Genomic DNA, 21446 nt, shown 5'->3' with positions numbered 1-21446 from the left:
TTTTCTAACCAGAGTCTCATGTAGGGTGAGCTGGACTGGAGAGCTGGAGATCGTGGAACTTTCGGGTGTGCCGGTGTACATGGCAGACTGAGAGACGGTTGGAGACGGTATTGTTTCCGCCGGTGCCCTAGATGCAATATTTCCTCCTACAAAACTGGTGATTCCCTGACTGCTTTTGGCTGGCAAAGAAACCTGCACAGATACTGCCGGTGGTGCGGAAAATGGTGGCCTTACAGTGACGGAAGGGATGTTGCGTTGCTGACTAGCTTCATTGGCCGAGGGTGCTACAACCTTGAGGGACGTTTGGTAGTTAGTCCAGGCTTGAAAATGCATGGTGGTTAAGTGTCTATGCATGCAACTAGTATTTAGACTTTTCAGATTCTGACCTCTGCTTAAGCTAGTTGAACATTTTTGACAGATGACTTTGCGCTGATCAGTTGGATGTTGTTTAAAAAAATGCCAGACTGCACTCTTCCTAGACTCGGATCCCTTTTCAGGGATTGCAGACTGAGCTTTAACCGGATGGCAACGCTGGGCTCCAACAGGTTTTGGCTTTGACACGCGTTTTGGGCCAGATACGGGCCCGGCAGATGGAACCTGTTGCGATGTTGATGCCTGCTGCGGCCCCTCCTCCACCTCCGCTTCTGAACTACTGCCGCCTGCACCCTGTTCCCCCAATGGCTGCCAATCGGGGTCAATAACTGGGTCATCTATTACCTCCTCTTCGAGCTCGTGTGCAACTTCGTCTGTGTCACTGTGTCGGTCGGTGGTATAGCGTTCGTGGCGGGGCAACATAGTCTCATCAGGGTCTGATTGTGGATCTGTACCCTGAGAGGGCAATGTGGTGGTCTGAGTCAAAGGAGCAGCATAGTACTCTGGCTGTGGCTGTGCATCAGTGCACTCCATGTCAGAATATACTTGTAATGGGCATGGCCTGTTAAATGTTTCACTTTCTAAGCCAGGGACGGTATGTGTAAAGAGCTCCATGGAGTGACCCGTTGTGTCGCCTGCTGCATCCTTCTCTCTTGTTGTAGTTTTTGCTGAGGAGGACAAGGAAGCGACTTGTCCCTGACCGTGAACATCCACAAGCGACGCGCTGCTTTTACATTTACCAGTTTCGGAAGAGGAGGCAAAAGAGCTAGAGGCTGAGTCTGCAATGTAAGCCAAAACTTGCTGTTGCTGCTCCGCCTTTAAAAGCGGTTTTCCTACTCCCAGAAAAGAGAGCGTTCGAGGCCTTGTGTAGCCTGACGACGAAACTGGCTCCACAGCTCCAGACTTAGGTGGAATATTTTTATCCCCACGACCACCTGATGCTCCACTACCACTACCATCATTACCAGCTGACAATGAACGCCCACGACGACCTCTTGCACCAGACTTCCTCATTGTTTTAAAATCTTAACCAAAGTAACTTTATTTGTTGCTGTCAAACAACTTACACGGTGAGCTATAACTTCAGTATGATTTCAATATCCCTTAACAGGTTGGTGAGACCACAAGGAAAATCAGGCACAATGTTACACACTCTGTTTTCTGTGGCACAAAATCACAGAGATGACACACACGCAGGACTGTCACTCAAGCACTAATGTCAATATTAATCTCCCACCTAATTTTTTTTTTTTTTTTTCTCAGGGAGACTTTAGAAACCAAATAATATTAAAAAAAAAAAAAAAAAAAGGCTTTCTATGGCCCACAATTAGAGAGAGAGAGGTGGCACACCCAGGAGTCAAGACTGGCGCACAAGCTGAAAGGGCAATATTACTCTCCCACTGTTTTTTTAAGTTTTTTTTTTATTTCAGGGAGACTTTAGAAACCAAATAATATTAAAAAAACCAAAAAAAAAAAATAGCCTTTCTATGGCCCACTGAATGAGAGAGAGAGGTGGCACACCCAGGAGTCAAGACTGGCACACAAGCTGAAAGGGCAATATTACTCTCCCACTGTTTTTTTATGTATTTTTTGTTTTTTAAGGGAGACTTTAGAAACCCAATAATATTTTAAAAAATAAATAAATAGGCTTTCTATGGCCCACTGAATGAGAGGGAGAGAGGTGGCACACCCAGGAGTCAAGACTGGCACACAAGCTGAAAGGGCAATATTACTCTCCCACTGTTTTTTTAGGTATTTTTTTTTTTCAGGGAGACTTTAGAAACCAAATAATATTAAAAAAAAAAATAAAAATAAATAGGCTTTCTATAGCCCACTGAATGAGAGATAGCACACACAGCAGTGGCACACAAGCCCTGACTGAGGCCAATATTTTTCTCCCACTGATTGATGTAGTGTTTTTGTGTTGAGGTAGATTTTAGAACACAAATCAAGGAAAAAAAAAAAAAAATGCTTTCTATGGCCCACTGAATGAGAGAGAGGTGGCACACCCAGGAGTCAAGACTGGCACACAAGCTGAAAGGGCAATATTACTCTCCCACTGTTTTTTTAGGTATTTTTTTTTTTTTCAGGGAGACTTTAGAAACCAAATAATATTAAAAAAAAAAAATAAATAAATAGGCTTTCTATAGCCCACTGAATGAGAGATAGCACACACAGCAGTGGCACACAAGCCCTGACTGAGGCCAATATTTTTCTCCCACTGATTGATGTAGTGTTTTTGTGTTGAGGTAGAATTTAGAACACAAATCACGGAAAAAATAAATAGGCTTTCTATGGCCCACTCAGTGAGAGATGGCACACACAGGGATGGCACTGTAGCAGAAATGCCAATCTTAATCTCCCACAAAAAAAACAAAAAAAAAAACAGGGACTGTCCTACAATTACTATCTCCCTGCAGTAATCTAAGCCAGGTATGGCAGGCAGCAATAGGAGTGGACTGATGCACAAATTAAATAAAAAGTGTGGACAAACAAAAAAGATAGCTGTGCAGAAAGGAAGGAACAAGAGGATATGTGCTTTGAAAAAAGCAGTTGGTTTCCACAGTGGCGTACACACAGCAATACAGCTATCACGGAGCCTTCTAGGGCAGCCCAATGAGCTACAGCGCTGAGGGGAAAAAAAAAAAAAAATAGCTTCCACAGTCCCTGCACACCGAAGGTGGTGTTGGACAGTGGAAATCGCTGCAGCACAAGCGGTTTGGTGGTTAGTGGACCCTGCCTAACGCTCTCCCTGCTTCTGACGAAGCGGCAGCAACCTGTCCCTAAGCTCAGATCAGCAGCAGTAAGATGGCGGTCGGCGGGAACGCCCCTTTATAGCCCCTGTGACGCCGCAGACAGCAAGCCAATCACTGCAATGCCCTTCTCTAAGATGGTGGGGACCAGGATCTATGTCATCACGCTGCCCACACTCTGCGTTCACCTTCATTGGCTGAGAAATGGCGCTTTTCGCGTCATTGAAACGCGACTTTGGCGCGAAAGTCGCGTACCGCATGGCCGACAAGCACAGGGGTCGGATCGGGTTTCATGAGACGCCGACTTAGCCAAAAGTCGGCGACTTTTGAAAATGATCGACCCGTTTCGCTCAACCCTAGTGGCAGCAAGTGGCTGGAAGATATCTGAAAAAATCCAAGGACTGTAATACAATTTCTATCTCCCTACAATGATCTCAGGACAAGTATGGCAGCAACAAAAAGGACTGCTGCACACAAAAGTGTGGACAAATACACAAGATAACTGCAGAAAAGAGCAACAGGATTTTTGCTTTTAAAAAAGCAGTTGGTTTGCACAGCAGTAGTGTTGAGCATTCCGATACCGCAAGTATCGGGTATCGGCCGATATTTGCTGTATCGGAATTCCGATACCGAGTTCCGATATTTTTGTGATATCGGAAATCGGAATCGGAAGTTCCCAGTGTATGGTTTCCAGAGTCTGGAGGAGAGGAGACTCTCCTTCAGGCCCTGGGATCCATATTCATGTAAAAAATAAAGAATTAAAATAAAAAATATGGATATACTCACCCCTCCGGCAGCCCCTGGACCTTACCGATGTAACCGGCAGCCTCCGTTCCTAAGAATGAGGAGTTTAGGACCTGTGATGACGTCGCAGCTTGTGATTGGTCGCGTGAGCGGTCACATGAGCGGTCAGGCGACCAATCACAAGCCGCGACGTCATCGAAGGTCCTAAACTCCTCATTCTTAGGAACGGAGGCTGCCGGTTACATCGGTAAGGTCCAGGGCTCGTCCGAGGGTGAGTATACCCATATTTTTTATTTTAATTCTTTATTTTTTACATGAATATGGATCCCAGGGCCTGAAGGAGAGTTTCCTCTCGTTCAGAACCTGGGAACCATCCAGGATACCTTCCGATACTTGTGTCCCATTGACTTGCATTGGTATCGGGTATCGGCGATATCCGATATTTTTTGAATATCGGCCGATACCATCCGATACCGATACCTTTGAGTATCGGAAGGTATCGCTCAACACTACACAGCAGCGGTGCAGCTATCAGGGAGCCTTATAAGGCAGCCTAATAAGCTACAGAGCTAATGCACAAAGATATAGCCTCCACTGTCCCTGCAAAACAAAGGTGGTGTTGGACAGTGGAAATCGCTACAGCACAAGTGGTTTGGGGGTTAATCTTTCCTCCCTAACAATATCCCTGCTTCTGACGAAGCTGCAGCAACCTCTCCCTATGCTCAGATCGGCAGAAGTAAGATGGCAGTCGGTGTGCATGCCCCTTTATAGCCCCTGTGATGCCGCAGAAAGCAAGCCAATCACTGTCATGCCCTTCTCTAAGATGGTGGGGACCGAGACCTATGTCATCACGCTGCCCACACTCTGCGTCCTCTTCATTGCCTGAAAAATGGCGGTGAAAGCGTCATACGAAACGCGACTTTGGCGCGAAGATCGCCGACCGCATGGCCGATCCCACACTGGGATCGGGTAGGGTTTCACGAAACCCAACTTTGCCGAAAGTCGGCGATTTTTGAATTTGTCCGATCCATTTCGCTCAACCCTATAGGCCACCAATGTTGAAGTCCCATTCTTCCCCTTTAATTTATAAATCTTATCATTTTGTGTATTCAGCTCCTTCATGTCCTAATAAGAGAACAACAAACAAATCCTGTGTGGATTCTGCAGTCATGGGTTACTCCAGTCCCTATGCTCAACATCAATATTTTTCCTTTTTTTCAGGCAGCAGCATACAGGGCAGATACATAAGAATAGCACCTGACTGCAGGATCAGACTACATAGTTGTTTGCAGCCAGGTAGCGAAACGCGCGTCAGGTGTGGTGGGTCCCTGGCTTCTGGCATTACTGGTAATTATAATGAGGAATACACTGGTGTTTTGAATACTGTTCTTTATATTCATTGGTTGTTTGTATACACCTGCTCTGTTCTTAGTGTCGCTGTGAACCATTTACAATTAGCTAATATTTGTGATTTATTTATTATAATTGACATACCATTAACCTTTTTGCTGCACAGGTTTTCCCTATGGACTGAGAATTTATATTATACCTTGATGGATACTTTTTTTACTTATCCTCTATTCATTCTGATTGTATACCTGCTGCTGTTATATTACTTACATAGCATTATTTGTATTTACGTTTTAGGTAATTATACTGTGCACTTTTTTGTAATTATATTGTACATTCCTAAAACATCTATTATATGCCTTTTACATATAGCCATACCCACCTCTTTTTCCTCTTCAACCTTGTTTTATGCTCTTTTACAACCCTTGTGGTGTTTTTTTAATACACATTTGTTATAATAAAAATGTAGAATTTTTAATATTCAAAAAAAGCACAATGCTTTCTGCATTTCCTGTATGCATATGGAGTGCCGGCCAGGGCCTAGGGGTACTCGGTACCGGGTCCGCTGGTTGTTAAAGGGGTGGTCATGGTGGCAGCGACCCAGTTCATGGCCTTGGGTGTCCAAGTAAAAGGGGAAGGACTTTAAAGGGGTTGTTGAATAAAGTTTGTTTGTGACGCCACTTATGGTTAACCGACGCTGGGGTGATGGTACTGCAGCAGGCATGGTATGGCTTCCCACAGGTGCAGCTGGGTCCCCAGGGCTCCCAGTGTAGTAGAAGATGGTAGATGGTGTAGAAAGAACTAGAGGAAACAAAAGGCAGCCACAGTCCAGGGTACTGGATCACAGGTGCTGATATGGTCTGGCCGGCTTGGAAGCGGTTGAGGAATCACCCTAGCCAGGTGGGGTTGGAAGCCTTCCTCTCTGCACTGATTTGTAGACCCTTGCTGCCTTAGGCTCACACAAGGTCCTCACTTTCTCTCTGTCCCCCTTTAGGTAGAACACTACCCGCATGACAGGTAACTCGAGCCTTTTTACAGGATCTCTAATTATGACCTGGGCTCTATGTGTAACTGTGCCTTCAGGTGTTAAGGGTGGACAGGTGACTTGAAATTCAGCTGTCTGCCACTTTCTGCAATGGGGCATGAAGTTACCCCCACAAACCTCAGTTTTCCGGCTACCGGTTTCTGCGTTTCAGCGTGGAGGAAGCTCAGTCGCAGCTTCCCTCCAGCTCCTTGAAAGTCCAAATGAAGAAAAAACAAGACTGCACTCACCGGTCCTGTAATATACGATCCTTTATTTAGAACATGTGCAGGTTGCCATAGGGAGAACGTAGAATGAATGGACGACGGCCATTTCGCACTGCTGCTCTTCTACGGGTCCTATCAGGAGTCATCAAAAGCAGTCATCAAAGCAAAAGGTGGCTACTTTGAAGAACCTAGAATATAAGACATATTTTCAGTTGTTTCACACTTTTTTGTTAAGTGTACAATACCACATGTGTTAATTCATAGTTTTGTTGCCTTCAGTGTGAATGTACAATTTTCATAGTCATGAAAATACAGAAAAATCTTTAAATGAGAAGGTGTGTCCAAACTTTTGTTCTGTACTGTACACTGCACAGTACCACTCCTCCTGTCCTATTCTGTTCTCGGAGATGCGACATTGGACTTTGGGAAGGTCAATGCTGGTTTATTATTTTCAGTATGCCTATGGGAAAATTTAAAAAATATTGAAAAATCCATTTAAATGGATTATTCTAATTAATCCTCTATCCCAAAAACTTTCCAATCGCTGGGGTTCAACCTCTGGGACCCTCATGATCCTGAGAACTGGAGCTCTAAAGAGCACCATGTAAATGGACCTGTGGTCGATCATGTGCACTGTGGCACCATTCACATGTGGCTCTTCAAATAATGACTTTAAGAGGATTCTTGAAGGGCATGACAAAGTAAATAAAAAATCACTGAGCATGTGGGCTAGTGGGGTTTGTGTGGCAGGGTGTCTTTTTTTGTCCCAGTCTTGCCCTGGCATACCAATAGGAGGCAATTTATGCAGCACCCAGCAGCAATTCCTATACATGTAATGGAGATCATCCTGTGATTGTCCGGAACTGAGCAGTTCTAGATGATGACAGCAGCAGGAACAGCTAAACTGTGGGAGTGCAGGATGCCGCACCCCAAGGATTAGACTCTGATGACCTCTCCTAAGGATAGGCCATCAATAATGAAGAACCAGACCATTCCTTTAATTTATAAATCTTATCATTTTTTGTATTCAGCTCCTTCAAGTCCTAATAAGAGAACAACAAACAAACCTTGTGTAGATTCTGCAGTCATGGGTTACTCCATTCCCTATGCTCAACATCAATATTTTTTTTCAGACAGTAAAATACACGGCAGATAAATAAGAATAACACATGACTGCTGGATCAGACTATGCTGTTGTTTGTAGCCTGCAACCATGGAAACACCTAAGTAGGCAAAAAATGTTAAGAGCTTTTTAAATTTGTAAATGTTGTTTTATATTTTTAAAGCATTAAATTCATTGTGTAGTATTTTAAAGGGAACCTGTCACCCCCAAAATCGAAGATTAGCTAAGCCCACCAGCATCAGGGGCTTATCTACAGCATTCTGTAATGCTGTAGATAAGCCCCCGATGTATCCTGAAAAATGAGAAAAAGAGGTTAGATTATACTCACCCAGGGGCGGTCCAATCCGATGGGCGTCGCGGTCCAGTCCAGGGCCTCCCATCTTCTTACGATGACATCCTCTTCTGGTCTTCACGCCGTGGCTCCGGCGCAGGCTTACTTTGTCTGCCCTGTTGAGGGCAGAGCAAAGTACTGCAATGCGCAGGCAATGGGCCTCTCTGACCTTTTCCGGTGCCTGCGCACTGCAGTACTTTGCTTTGCCCTCAACAGAGCAGAGCAGACAAAGTGCACCTGCAACGGAGCTTCAGCGTGAATACAAGAAGAGGACGTCATCGTAAGAAGATGGGAGGCCCCGGACCGGAACGCGATGCCCTTTAGACCAGACCGCAGCAGGACCACAACTGGGTGAGTAGAATCTAACCTCTTTTTCTCGTCTTTCAGGTTACATCGGGGGCTTATCTATAGCATTACAGAATGCCATAGATAAGCCCCTGATGCCGGTGGGCAAAGCTCATCTTCGATTTTGGGGGTGACAGGTTCCCTTTAACAAAATTGACTGCAAGGAACAAATGGTATTTAATAATCCCCGAATAGTCTCTACTTGCTTCCTGCTGTGATGATGACCTGACTGCCGGGGACGGTGATTGGCTGCAGTTGTCATGTGTGAATGAATAATACACAGGAAGTAGCCAGAGAGCGAAGACCACCACCAGCACGGCAGTGCTGAAGCCAAGAGTGTGTCAGATAGGAGACTATGGGTTACTTCTTTATTTTATAATTTTTTCCTTGTGGCCCACTTTATAAAACAAAAATATCAGAAAAAAACTTTTTAGGAAATAGATATAAGGGTATTAGATTTTCAGTCGGCATTGAAGAGAACAGAATTCGACCTGTAGACTAGCTGCTGGAAAAATGCTTCAAATTGAGGCTTTAAATGATAAACTGAAAAATCAATTTAATATATATTCCTATTGTCTTATTTTTATCCAGATGTCAAAGAAATACGGACCAATATTCACCGTCTATCTAGGAGCCCAAAGGCTGGTTGTACTGTGTGGTTATGACACGGTGAAAGATGCTCTCATCAACCATGCCGAGGAATTTGCTGGCAGGCCGTATACGGCGATGGGTTCTAAAGTATCAGATAAGCATGGTAAGTAATAAATTAGATAGACATGGTATCTGATCAGAATTCTTACTGTTACATAAGTGAATAAAATTACTTGGGTCTATAAATTTCAACCTTTCTCCACCAGTTCTACATTATTTTTAGCTATTTTTTTATTACCCATTGGATGTGAGAAAATCATCCACCTCTCCTATAATTGCTTTTATAGTATTAGTCATTACTACCTCTTGTGGTCGGCATTCCACATTCTGACTGCTCTAACTGTAAAGAACCCTTTCCATTTTAGCTACCAGAAGTCTTTCCTTCACATATAATGAAAGTTCTTTGTAAGTGTCATGATCCAGACTTGGTTTTGAGTCTTGTCTTCCCCTTTTTCCAGTCTGGTCATGTCAGAGGTTGACTTTCTCAGCCTTGGTCTGGTATAGAGTTTGCTGTTTGTCTCTGCTGTGTCCTGCAGGCCATGTCAGTTGCAGTTTCTGCCTACGGCGTGTGCAGCTGACTCCGTTTGCCCTGGTTTTTCCTCCTGCTTGCTTAGTGAACCCGTGTCTGTTTATCCCATCTTCCCTTTCCAACTCTGTGTTCCCCTTTCGTGTATTGACTCACTGGTTTTGACTTGGCTTGGACCCTGACCTTCTGTTGTCTCTCTTGTCTTTGGCTTATCTGCTCCTGACTGGTACTCACCCACTTGGCTTGTTATTGACTCTGTGTTTACTTATTCCTTGTGTACTGCGCTACAGTCTTATATCGACTCAGCTTGTTTTGACTATTCTGCTGCCACCTGGTGGTGGCCTCGCTGCTACATAGCAGGTCTGGTCTTGCTGTGTGGAGTTCTCCCTCCACTCTCTTGCCACTTAGTGGAGCTTGCAATTACCTGCATTGCAGCAGTGTGACAGTAAGGTACTTTGAAGCAATAAGTCATGTGCCATCCTTAGTACTGACTACACACGTACACATAAATAAGGTCCCCTCTTAAGCATCTTTTTTTCTAAGCTATTTAATTTCAAATATCCTATTACAACATTTTACAGGGGGGGTTTGTGGGACTTGGATATTGATTACTGATCACTGAGAGTCCAACTCCTAGCACCCCAACTGATCAGCTGTTTATAGATCCATAGCAGCAAGCTAAGAAGCTGACTTTCATTACCTGAGAACGGCTATTCATTTGTGTACAGAGCTCTGCTTTTCCAATTCCGCACACCATTTTACATTCAGCTGATATGGACACTGCAAATTGGAGGTTCTGGGTGTCAGACCCTCATCTATCTTAAATGGATGACCAATAATAGGTCTTCTCATACATTCCTCAACATTGAAATTGCAACAACGAAAAGAAAAATGGTTGTGGAATTATGGAAATTGCAGGATCAATAGACATAGTAATAATCTGCAAATGATGGAATAATGGAAAGAAAATTTTTCAAAATTGTCGTGCGCCTGCATTGCTGCCGACTTAACATGGGCGGTACCCCAGTGTGGAACTGTAAGTTAATTACCCATAGTGCAGGACATGGAGTGGTAATAATCAAATATACCCCCCCCCCTTGTTCTTTTGGTTTTTTTCCCCTTGTTTTGACTCTAAGGGGAAAATGGATCCTCTACTCCTATGAGGAGTCATATCTTCATCACTGGAATGGAGGAAGTTCTGCTTTGGTGAAACAACACCAGTTTTTTTATATTGAGCACGGTTGGTTTTGAGCACTAGCACTTTAGTTACTGTTTAATATATATGCATTAGGCTATCAGCCGGTTTTTAAGATATTATTAAAGGTTATGTTTTAGAAATTTTTCCTACCCTGCTGTTTTTGTTGGTCTATTTTGGGAAGGTGCTGAAGGTCAGAATACATTCTGATGCACAGATTTCTATATTGAATGTATAGAGAGGGAATGTCTTAATAAAATTGTCAAAAATGCATATGTATAAAGCTTCTGAGCCACAATTTGCTTTATACAAAATTCCTCAAGGCTGGAGTACTGTCTTGGGCTTATTCCATGGCATCCATTTTTAGCAATTATTATAACAGCAGTGACCTGTCCTCTATCCATGCAGGTATCCTCTTCTCCACTGGAGAGAACTGGAGAGTGATGAGAAGATTCACGCTGTCCACATTACGACACTATGGCACGGGGAGAAAGGACATAGAAAACAAGATCACCGAAGAGTGTGACTGCTTATTACAGACAGTCAGATCTTATGGAGGTAATTCAGTTCATAAAATGTCTTCATGTGTCTGCATAGAAGCCTGATAGACAAAACGGAAGGGTGATTTTTCTTTTTTTTATCAAGAGTGTTTGCAAAGTTGCTTAATTTTTATTTTAAATAGATTGGAGTAATAAAAACCTTAGTTGGAGCAATCCCACATACCGGTAATGACATACAAAGTGGCAAATAAATGAGTTTAATTTTGTGTTGTTTTTGACCCAACAAACTTTATTTTCATTTTTTGAACTAAAAACCTCCCCACGTTGTATTTTCAGGGAAACCATTCAATAACCAAACCATCATAAATTCTGCTGTGGCCAATATAATCGTGTGCATCTTGCGGGGTCATAGATTTGAATATGATGATCCTACAATCCTAAAACTCATGAATCTAGTGAATGACACTGTCAAGATCATGGAAAGTAAGATGGTTCGGGTATGTATACTTTTATAACTATGCCAGAAGAAATGGAATATTGGCAGTGCTTTAACTAGAGTCGTATGGGCCCTGGTGCAAAATTTGGACATAGGACCCCACAAGTATGTTGGTCAGATGTACAAGCCACTAATAATGTCCTACGTCCTGACTACTATCCTGTAATAATTTGTCTCATCATGTAATAATGTCCCCTGAACTGACGCTCTTCTTCTATTTTTACACCCTTGGATATCAATTAAAAAAAGCAGAAGGAGCATACTGAAACATCTAAGCCCAGATTCATAGATTCATAATTTGCAATCATTCCCCCTAAATATATATATATATATATATATATATATATATATATATATATATATATATATATATATATATATATATATATATATATATATATATATACATATATATATATATATATATATATATATATATATATATATATATATATATATATATATATATATACACTCACCGGCCACTTTATTAGGTACACCATGCTAGTAACGGGTCGGACCCCCTTTTGCCTTCAGAACTGCCTCAATTCTTCGTGGCATAGATTCAACAAGTTGCTGGAAGCATTCCTCAGAGATTTTGGTCCATATTGACATGATGGCATCACACAGTTGCCGCAGATTTGTCGGCTGCTCATCCCAAAGATGCTCCATACAAGGCAGGATGGATCCATGCTTTCATGTTGTTTACGCCAAATTCTGACCCTACCATCCGAATGTCGCAGCAGAAATCGAGACTCATCAGACCAAGCAACGTTTTTCCAATCTTCTACTGTCCAATTTCGATGAGCTTGTACAAATTGTAGCCTCAGTTTCCTGTTCTTAGCTGAAAGGAGTGGTACCCGGTGTGGTCTTCTGCTGCTGTAGCCCATCTGCCTCAAAGTTCGACGCACTGTGCGTTCAGAGATGCTCTTAGGCCTACCTTGGTTGTAACGGGTGGCGATTTGAGTCACTGTTGCCTTTCTATCAGCTCGAACCAGTCTGCCCATTCTCCTCTGACCTCTGGCATCAACAAGGCATTTCCGCCCACAGAACTGCCGCTCACTGGATTTTTTTTCTTTTTCGGACCATTCTCTGTAAACCCTAGAGATGGTTGTGCGTGAAAATCCCAGTAGATCAGCAGTTTCTGAAATACTCAGACCAGCCCGTCTGGCACCAACAACCATGCCACGTTCAAAGGCACTCAAATCACCTTTCTTCCCCATACTGATGCTCGGTTTGAACTGCAGGAGATTGTCTTGACCATGTCTACATGCCTAAATGCACTGAGTTGCCGCCATGTGATTGGCTGATTAGAAATTAAGTGTTAACAAGAAGTTGGACAGGTGTACCTAATAAAGTGGCCAGTGAGTGTATATATATTAGATATGGATTTTGAGGGTAGACATGGATAGGGAAATACATCAACTTTGTGGTAAACCAGTGGAAACACGCGCCCCTGTTTTAAAATCACATGTTCAGTATTTGCTCAGTATTTCACATGAGTATTTGTAAGAAAAAAACAGTCTAAGCAAACCTCCACCGAGATGTATAAAATACATCTTCAATGCTCAAAAGAAAGTCCCCAAAATTAACATTGGAAGCCAAATCAAAGTTATATTTATGGACCTTAAAGGAGTTGTCCACTACTAGGACAACTCATTCTTGATTAAAACGTTTGGCCCTGATAAAATAGTAAAGATCATACTCACCTTCCGTGTCGATGCTTTTCCCGTGGTGTCGGTACTCACTCTTACCGGGGTTCTCATGTAGTGATGTGACTTGTGACCTGGCTGCAGCCCAGACTTCCTCATCATGTATGATTTGTCCAAAGGCGGGGACAGTGACGAGCGCAGATTGAGAGCCGATGTCACATGTCACAACAACAGCATGGGAGCCCTGGGAGAACTAATGCTGCGGCCGCGGGAATGACATCGGCACAGAAGGTGAGTGTAAGCTTTATTATTTTATTGGCGCACAGCGAGGGATATTAGAAGAAGTTGTTTGAGTAGTGGACAACTTCTTTAATCGTATTAACCTAGAGGTTTTTGCATTTCCAAGACCATAAACAGCTCAGCCAAAAGGTTTTTATTTTTTTACGTGTTAAAAAGTTTTTAATTAAATTTGCTTAAACTGAAGAATTCAAACAATTTGATTTAATACACATATATTATCCAAAAAATTCTTCCTGACATTTTTCACAAAGCAAAAGATTAAAAGAGCAAGAGAAAGCTCATATGACCAAGGATGTGGCCCTTCAAGTTTCCTTTTGATGCTTGAAGCTGATAAATAAGAAAGTATAGCATAGCCAATAAGGTCTGTACAAAAGCAGTGTCAGAGAATACAGTGAGTTGTGAATTACATCTTTGCTTGACTAAAGTTAAAAGGAGCTAAGCCATAACGCACTGATTAAACATTACAGATAGTGTGTGACAGCACAGCATTGATAAACCACTACCATCCATTTACCCACCACTATATATGTTGAGATCACTTTGACAGTACTAAGGGTATTTGCACATGGCTTCATTTAGATGCCAGGAAAAAAGTTTTCCCAGATGAAGCCACATCAGAAAAAGGCAGGTGGCTGTTTTGCTGAGGCAGCATAGCCAGTGGCTTGCCAACGTTCTTGCATCTGCTCTGCCCCAATGTCTCTGTCTCAAAACTGTTGTAACAGTGGCAGTGGGTGATGTACTCACCTCTTGCTCCCCGGCACATTACATGAAAGTGAGGGTCCTGGCTGGGTATGTGGGCTTGAGCTGTGAGGGTTTTACACTGGTGCAGGTCACAGGATGTTGCTGGTTTTCCAGGACCAGATGTTTCACTGCTCAAGGAGGGAGACCACCAGTTCTTCAAAAACGTAGTTTTACTGAACAAAAGTCTGATGACAACTATATCCATGAGGCAGCGGCACATTTCTTCTCATACGCTTCAATATCACTGAACATCTCTATACATAATCTCTTCACTTCTTTTACTTCTCTGGTTCCAGATTTCACTATTCTTACTTGTTCTGCACATGCCAGTCTGGTACCACATTTTAAAGAGATAATGCCAATATGGCTGAAACTTGCTTGTAAGTTGTTGACGCCTAAGGAACTCTTAGCCGTGACAATCATTTAATTCCATGTTCTGGTCCGTCTAGTACAAATACCTGTCTCACTCAGTGTCCTAGTCCTCCCATCAGTTTGCTGACTCATCTCACTTTGATCATGCTGTAACTCAGTAAACTTTTTCATTCTCTTCAGATTTTCATATTCTTGCTATCTTATGCTTTGATCTCCTCTCTCAGCTAAAGTACACCCACAAACTACAGAACACACTAGACCTTAGATCCTTTTCTGTCACTCGCTGAGCCTCAACTTAATTTTTAAGAGAAAACTGTATCTGTCCCCTGCATTAGCCCCTTCCACTATGGGCTAGTCCCAACATTTAACTCTATCTTACCTTCTCACTATCTGTTGCTGGGCAGAACTCAGCTTACTAATAGTGGTGAGCCACCTCACTAGTGTTCGAGTTGAGTTCAGTTCGTCAAACTGGGACGTGTTCGACGAATGTTCGTCGAACGTTTGACGAACATCGTCGAACCCCATTGAAACCAATGGCAGGCAAACACAAACACATACAAACACATAGAAAACACATAGAAAACACCTTAAAAGGTGTCCAAAAGCTGACAAACTGCTCAGAAGACACAACAAACACATGGAAAAGTCACAACTACATATAGTCATGTGAAAAGAAAAGAGGTGGAGGAGTAAAAGGAGGAGGAGACACAGATATAGGCATGTCATGCCCTTCTAAAATCAAGAAAGGCTTGAGTAAAAGTCTAAAATCACCCCACCAACACCCAGACGTCGTGACAAAAAAAATAAAAAAATAAATATCTTTAGGTAGAATGGTGGCGGGTCCATTCAGAAAATTTTCCTTAGAAGACATAGTGGTACACCCATTGGGAGTTGTGCTAAAAAAGGAACCCAATACATTCAGACTAATCCACAATTCGTCATATCCAAGGGGCAGGTCAGTAAACGGCAACATCGACGCGGAACTAAGTACAGTACTATGTACTGTACCTCCTTTGAAGAGGCATTCAGGTGGGTCAAGAAGTTGGGAAGGGGCACCCTAATGGCTAAAACAGACATTGAGGGGGCATTCCGGTTACTACCTGTGCCTCCAAATAGTGTCCTGCCATTGGGCTGCTTCTGTGAAGGAGCATGCTACATAGATCGCTGTTTGCCCATGGGGTGCTCCATATCCTGCTCACTATTTGAGGTGTTTAGTTGCTTCCTCGAATGTGTCATCATGGACGTTTCTAAGGCAGCACATATTATCCATTACCTCGATGACTTCTTATGCCTGCACCCAAAAGATTTGCCACAGTGTGAAAACATGCGGTAGTCCACTTGTGAGAAGGAGAGAGCTGGAGGGAGAGTGGACACCCCAGAGCCGAGGGGTTAGATTGAGAAAGGAAGAAGGCGGTGTAGCTTGCTTCACGGGTAGGGTACTCTGCTGAATAGCAGAAATTGCTACTAGGCCCAAAAGGAATTCCTGGGTCAGATGCCATTAAAAAATAGTACTTAGGTAAACAGGCGGTGTAGCTTGCTTCATGGGTGAAGTATGCTGCTGAGTAGCACCAAATTCTACAAGGCCCAAAAGGATTTCCTGGGCTAGATGCCATTACAAAATAGTACTTAGGTAAACAGGCGGTGTAGCTTGCTTCATGGGTGGGGTACTCTGCTGAGTAGCACAAAATGCTATTAGGTACAAAATGATTTCCTGGGCTAGATGCAGTTAAAAATTAGTAATTAGATCAACAAGCAGTGTTGGTTGCTTCATGGGTGGGGTACTCTGCTGAGGAGCAGAAATTGCTACTAGGCCCAAAAGGATTTCCTGGCCTAGATGCCGTTAAAAAATAGTACTTAGGTAAACAGGCGGTGTAGCTTGCTTCATGGGTGAAGTATGCTGCTGAGTAGCACCAAATTCTACTAGGCCCAAAAGGATTTCCTGGGCTAGATGCCGTTACAAAATGGTACTTAGGTAAACAGGCGGTGTAGCTTGCTTCTTGGGTGGGGTACGCTGCTGAATAGCATTAAATTCTACTAGGCCCAAAAGGATTTCCTGGGCCAGATGCCGTTAAAAAATAGTACTTAGGTAAACAGGCGGTGTAGCTTGCTTCGTGGGTGGAGTACTCTTCTGAGTAGCAGAAATTGCTGCTAGGCCCAAAACAATTTACTGGGTTAGATGCAGTAAAAATTTAGATACATAGGCAGTATAGTTAGCTTCATAGGCGGGCTACTCCGCTGATGTGCAGACACTGCTCCTAGTCTGAAAACTAGTTACTGGGTTAGATGCAGTACAAATTTAGATACACAGGCGTGCAGACACTGCTTCTATGCCCAAAACTATTTACTGGGTTAGATGCAGTAAAAATTGAGATACACAGGCGGTGTAGTTAGCTTCACAGGCGGGCTACTCAGATGACTATAAGACAATGATACTAGCCCAAAAGGATTGGCTGAGCTAGATTACACCAAATGCTGTGACAAACTCTTGCACAGCACTGGCTCAGACATGCCTGGCAAAAAGTGCTAGGAACTGCAGTAACCTACCCTGAAAAGGGCTGATATTACAACTAGTCCCGACCTCTCCTGACTCCATAAACCTATCTCTCTGACAATTCGTTCACAATTCACACGCTTAAACTCTATAGCGCCCACAGCAGCAGCGGTGCCGTCTAACACTAAGCTGCAGCAGTGAGGAAATGGTGGCGACAGGGCAAATGGCTGGTTCTTATAGGGCAAGGACATGTGACATACACAGCCAATGACACATGCCCTTGCTTGTCTGCATCACATGCACATTGCTGTGTGTGTGCGCACTGCTGATAGGCTGAGAGACTGCACCGCCCCACTGTTAATGTGGGAAAGAAAAAAAAATGGAGATCAGCGTTATTTCAGCACAGATCTATCCCCCGCTTCCCCCCGCCCACTATACACTGAAACAGTCCATTAACAATTATAAACAGTTTTAATGTGCAAATCAAGTTGGGCTTTTGGTGAACGAACAGTTATCGAACAGAAACTCGAACAGCCGAACTTTAAGCAAATTGTTTGAGTTCGTCGAACACCGCCCAAAACAGCTCAAATTTGAAATTGGCGAACAGTTTGACTCGAACACCGCTCATCTCTACTTACTAACAGTGCAATGCACAACACTACAATGCTTCAGAGCACAATTCACATTACACCTCACCCTCACAATAGCACATGACAGTATACACAATACACTTTACATTATACACAGCACTGATGTCTTCAAGAGGAACAGGGCAAGATCATATAAGCTGTGTAGCGTGGTAATATATTCAGAAACTTTCCTACGCTATAGAATTCATATAAGTTAATGCCGCCAGGGGGAGCAGCTTTGGTGACAGCACCGCTAGTCACCAAAGCTCCGCCCCCTGCATTTCATTAATTCCCTAGTCATTTACAGCCTGGAGCGGTCACCATAGCAGCGCTCCCGGTTGTAAATGTAAATGCTAACAGATATGGATTACTGCGTGGGACTGACTGTCCGCCGGACAGGTATAGTATATTGTTGTTTTTTTTATAGAAGATCGAGGGTTTCGCTTGGATTGAGTGTGCAATAAAGATTTTTATCCCCTTCATGACCTTGGGATTTTCCGTTTTCCCATGTTTGTTTTTCACTCCCCTCCTTCCCAGAGCCATAACTTTTTTATTTTTCTGTCAATTTGGCCATGTAAGGGCTTATTTTTTGCGGGATGAGTTGTACTTTTGAATGACATCATTGGTTTTACCTTGTCCTGCACTAGAAAACGGGAAAAAAATTCCAAGTGCGGTGAAATTGCAAAAAAAAGTGCAGTCCCACACTTGTTTTTTGTTTGGCTTTTTTGCTAGGTTCACTAAATGCTAAAACTGACCTGCCATTATGATTCTCCAGGTCAGTGCGAGTTCATAGACACCTAACATGACTAGGTTATTTTTCACCTAAGTGGTGAAAAAAAATTCCAAACTTTGCAAAAAAAAAATAAATGCGCCATTTTCCGATACTCGTTGCGTCTCCATTTTTCGTGATCTGGGGTCAGGTGAGGGCTTATTTTTTGCATTCCGAGCTGGTGTTTTTAATGATATCATTTTGGTGCAGATACGTTCTTTTGATCGCCCATTATTGCATTTAAATACAATGTCGCGGCGACCAAAAAAACATAATTCTGGCGTTTCTAATTTTTTTCTCATTACGCCGTTTAGCGATCAGGTTAATGCTTTTTTTTTATAGATCGGGTGATTCTGAACGCCAAATATGTGTAGGTTTGATTTTTTTTTAATTGATTTATTTTGATTGGGGCGAAAGGGGGGTGATTTAAACTTTTAGATTTTTTTTATTTTTTTCACATTTTTTTTAACTTTTTTTTTAAACTTTTGCCATGCTTCAATAGCCTCCATGGGAGGCTAGAAGCAGGCACAGCACGATCGCCTCTGCTACATAGCAGCGATCTGCTGTTCGCTGCTATGTAGCAGAAAATCAGGTGTGCTGTGAGCGCCGACCACAGGGTGGCGCTCACAGCTGCCCGGGATCAGTAACCATAGAGGTCTCAAGGACCTCTATGGTTACAATGGAGAAGCATCGCCGACCTCCGATCATGTGACGGGGGTCGGCGATGCGCTCATATCCGGCCGCCCGGCTGGATGCGGTAGTTAAATGCCGCTGTCTGCGTTTGACAGCGGCATTTAACTAGTTAATAACGGCAGGTGAATCGCGGTTTCACCCGCCGCTATGGCGGGCACACGTCAGCTGTTCAAAAGAGCTGACATGTCCCGGCTTTGATGCGGGCTCACCGCGGAGCCCTGCATCAAAGCAGGGGAGCTGACCTCGGACGTACTATCCCGTCCGAGGTCAGTAAGGGGTTAAAACCTGTGTTTCTTTATTTCATTAAAATGCTTTTTCTTAGTGTATGTGTGTTTTATTAACTCTTTCACAACTGTGAGATTAGTAATGGATATGTGTCTTATTGACGCCACTCTCCATTACTAAGCCTGCTTAATGTCACCTTACAATAGCAAGGTGACATTAACCCCTTATTACCCCATATGCCAATGCCACAGGGCAGTGGGAAGAACTGGACAAAGCTCCAGAATTGGTGCATCTAATAGATGCGCATTTTCTGGGTAGCTGCGGGCTGCTGTTTTTTGGCTGGGGGCCCATGTCCATGGCCCCTTACCAGCCTGAGAACAGCAGCCCGCACCTGTCATTTTTGCCGGGTTAGTTGGAAAATATAGGGGGACCTACATCAGTTTTTCTTTCATCCCTTCTCCCCTGCTCATGCTGCTTTCGGACGAGCAGGGGAGAATGGATGACAGCCGGCTTCAGCACCATACACAAGGGAACAGTGCTTACTGTAGAGCTGCTTCTCGGTGCTGTCCGTATGGTCCTGATGTGGCATACGGGCGGTACACAGCTGCCACACGTGTGTCACATGGATGTACCACGTTAGCACATGGACACGGATATCTCCGGTTCTTTAAAAGTTTTTAATAAATTCCTAGGAGACCTCCGAATGGTGCACATTTATTTCAGGACAATCAGAGGCTTTTTATTTTTTGAGATTTTAGATTAATCAAATTTTGTTAATGTTAATGAAGCAGTCAAATTTTAATTAATAAAATGCTATTTTTTGTAATAGTAAAATATTTTAAAGTTAGTAAAAAATATAATGTTAAAAAAAAACAAAAACATATCCCATCTTGCCCAAACACACTGCACAAAAAACTTTGTACTATTCCAAAAGCTACTAGCTCTTTATCTTCCTACTCCTACTGATTTCAGGGGACATCTCCCCCAACCCTGATCCGCCATCCCCCAACCTCAAGCCCTACCCTACCTCACATCGAAACTTTACTAATCTTACTAATATTAGTTGCATTCCTTCATGCCCTTTTTTAATTGTGCCCTTTGGAATCCTCGGTCTGTATGTAACAAGCTTCCTTTCCTAAGCAATTACTTTCTGAAAAACTGTCTTAATCTGTTGGCCCTCACAGAAACCTGGATTCAGGATTCTTACACTGTCTCTCCTGCTGCCATTTCCCATGGTGGCTTACAATTCTCACATTCCCTGAGACTCACAAACAGACATGGTATCATACCATTTCATATCATACTCCTGTCCCCACAATACACTTTCCAGGTCATCCCCCCAGATCCATCACTTTCATTCCAATCTTTTGAGGTCCACACCATCAGGTGTCCCCTCTCCCTCAGAGTAGCAGTCATATACCAGCCCCCAGGCTCACCAACCCACTTCCTGAACCATTTCTCTGCCTGGCTGCCGCACTTCACGTCCTCAGAACTACCAACCCTTATCCTGGGAGACTTCAACTTCCCCATTAACAACCCCACTTTCACATCTACATCCCAGCTTCTATCACTAACCACTTGTCTAGGCCTCTCACAGCAATCAACCTCTGAAACGCACAAAGATGTACGGCTCTGTTCAATCTCCTACCTAGACAACTCACCGCATCCCCTCTCTGACCACAACATTCTCTCCTTCACACTCACAATTCCTCACCCACCCCAGCTCCTACCTACCACACATTCAGAAATCTACATACTATTAACGCTCATTCACTTTCAGACTCCCTACACTCATCATTGTCCCCAATCTTTTCTTTTTTATGTCCTGATCTGGCTGTATATCACTGCAATTACACTCTTAGAAGCACCCTGGACCAAGTAGCTCTTTTCACCCTCAGAACCTCCAAACACAAAGTAAAACAGCCCTGGCTCACATCGCA

The 21446-nt window shown here is 43.3% G+C and overlaps 1 protein-coding gene across 2 annotated transcripts in view; it reads left to right on the top strand.

Annotated features, from left to right (window-relative positions):
* LOC143808695 (cytochrome P450 2C50-like) overlaps positions 1-21446 on the top strand; it is a 136539-nt gene that overhangs the window by 53340 nt on the left and 61753 nt on the right. For both annotated transcript variants that reach the window (XM_077291616.1, XM_077291617.1), the window contains exons 3-5: positions 8858-9020; positions 11047-11196; positions 11475-11635. In XM_077291616.1, coding sequence (XP_077147731.1) covers positions 8858-9020; positions 11047-11196; positions 11475-11635 — 474 coding nt within the window. The remainder of the gene's footprint in view (positions 1-8857; positions 9021-11046; positions 11197-11474; positions 11636-21446) is intronic.

This window comes from Ranitomeya variabilis, chromosome 2 (assembly GCF_051348905.1).
Source record: "Ranitomeya variabilis isolate aRanVar5 chromosome 2, aRanVar5.hap1, whole genome shotgun sequence".
Classification (NCBI taxonomy): domain Eukaryota; kingdom Metazoa; phylum Chordata; class Amphibia; order Anura; family Dendrobatidae; genus Ranitomeya; species Ranitomeya variabilis.
Note: the sequence above shows the minus strand (reverse complement) of the source record. Positions and strands in the feature narration are given on the sequence as shown.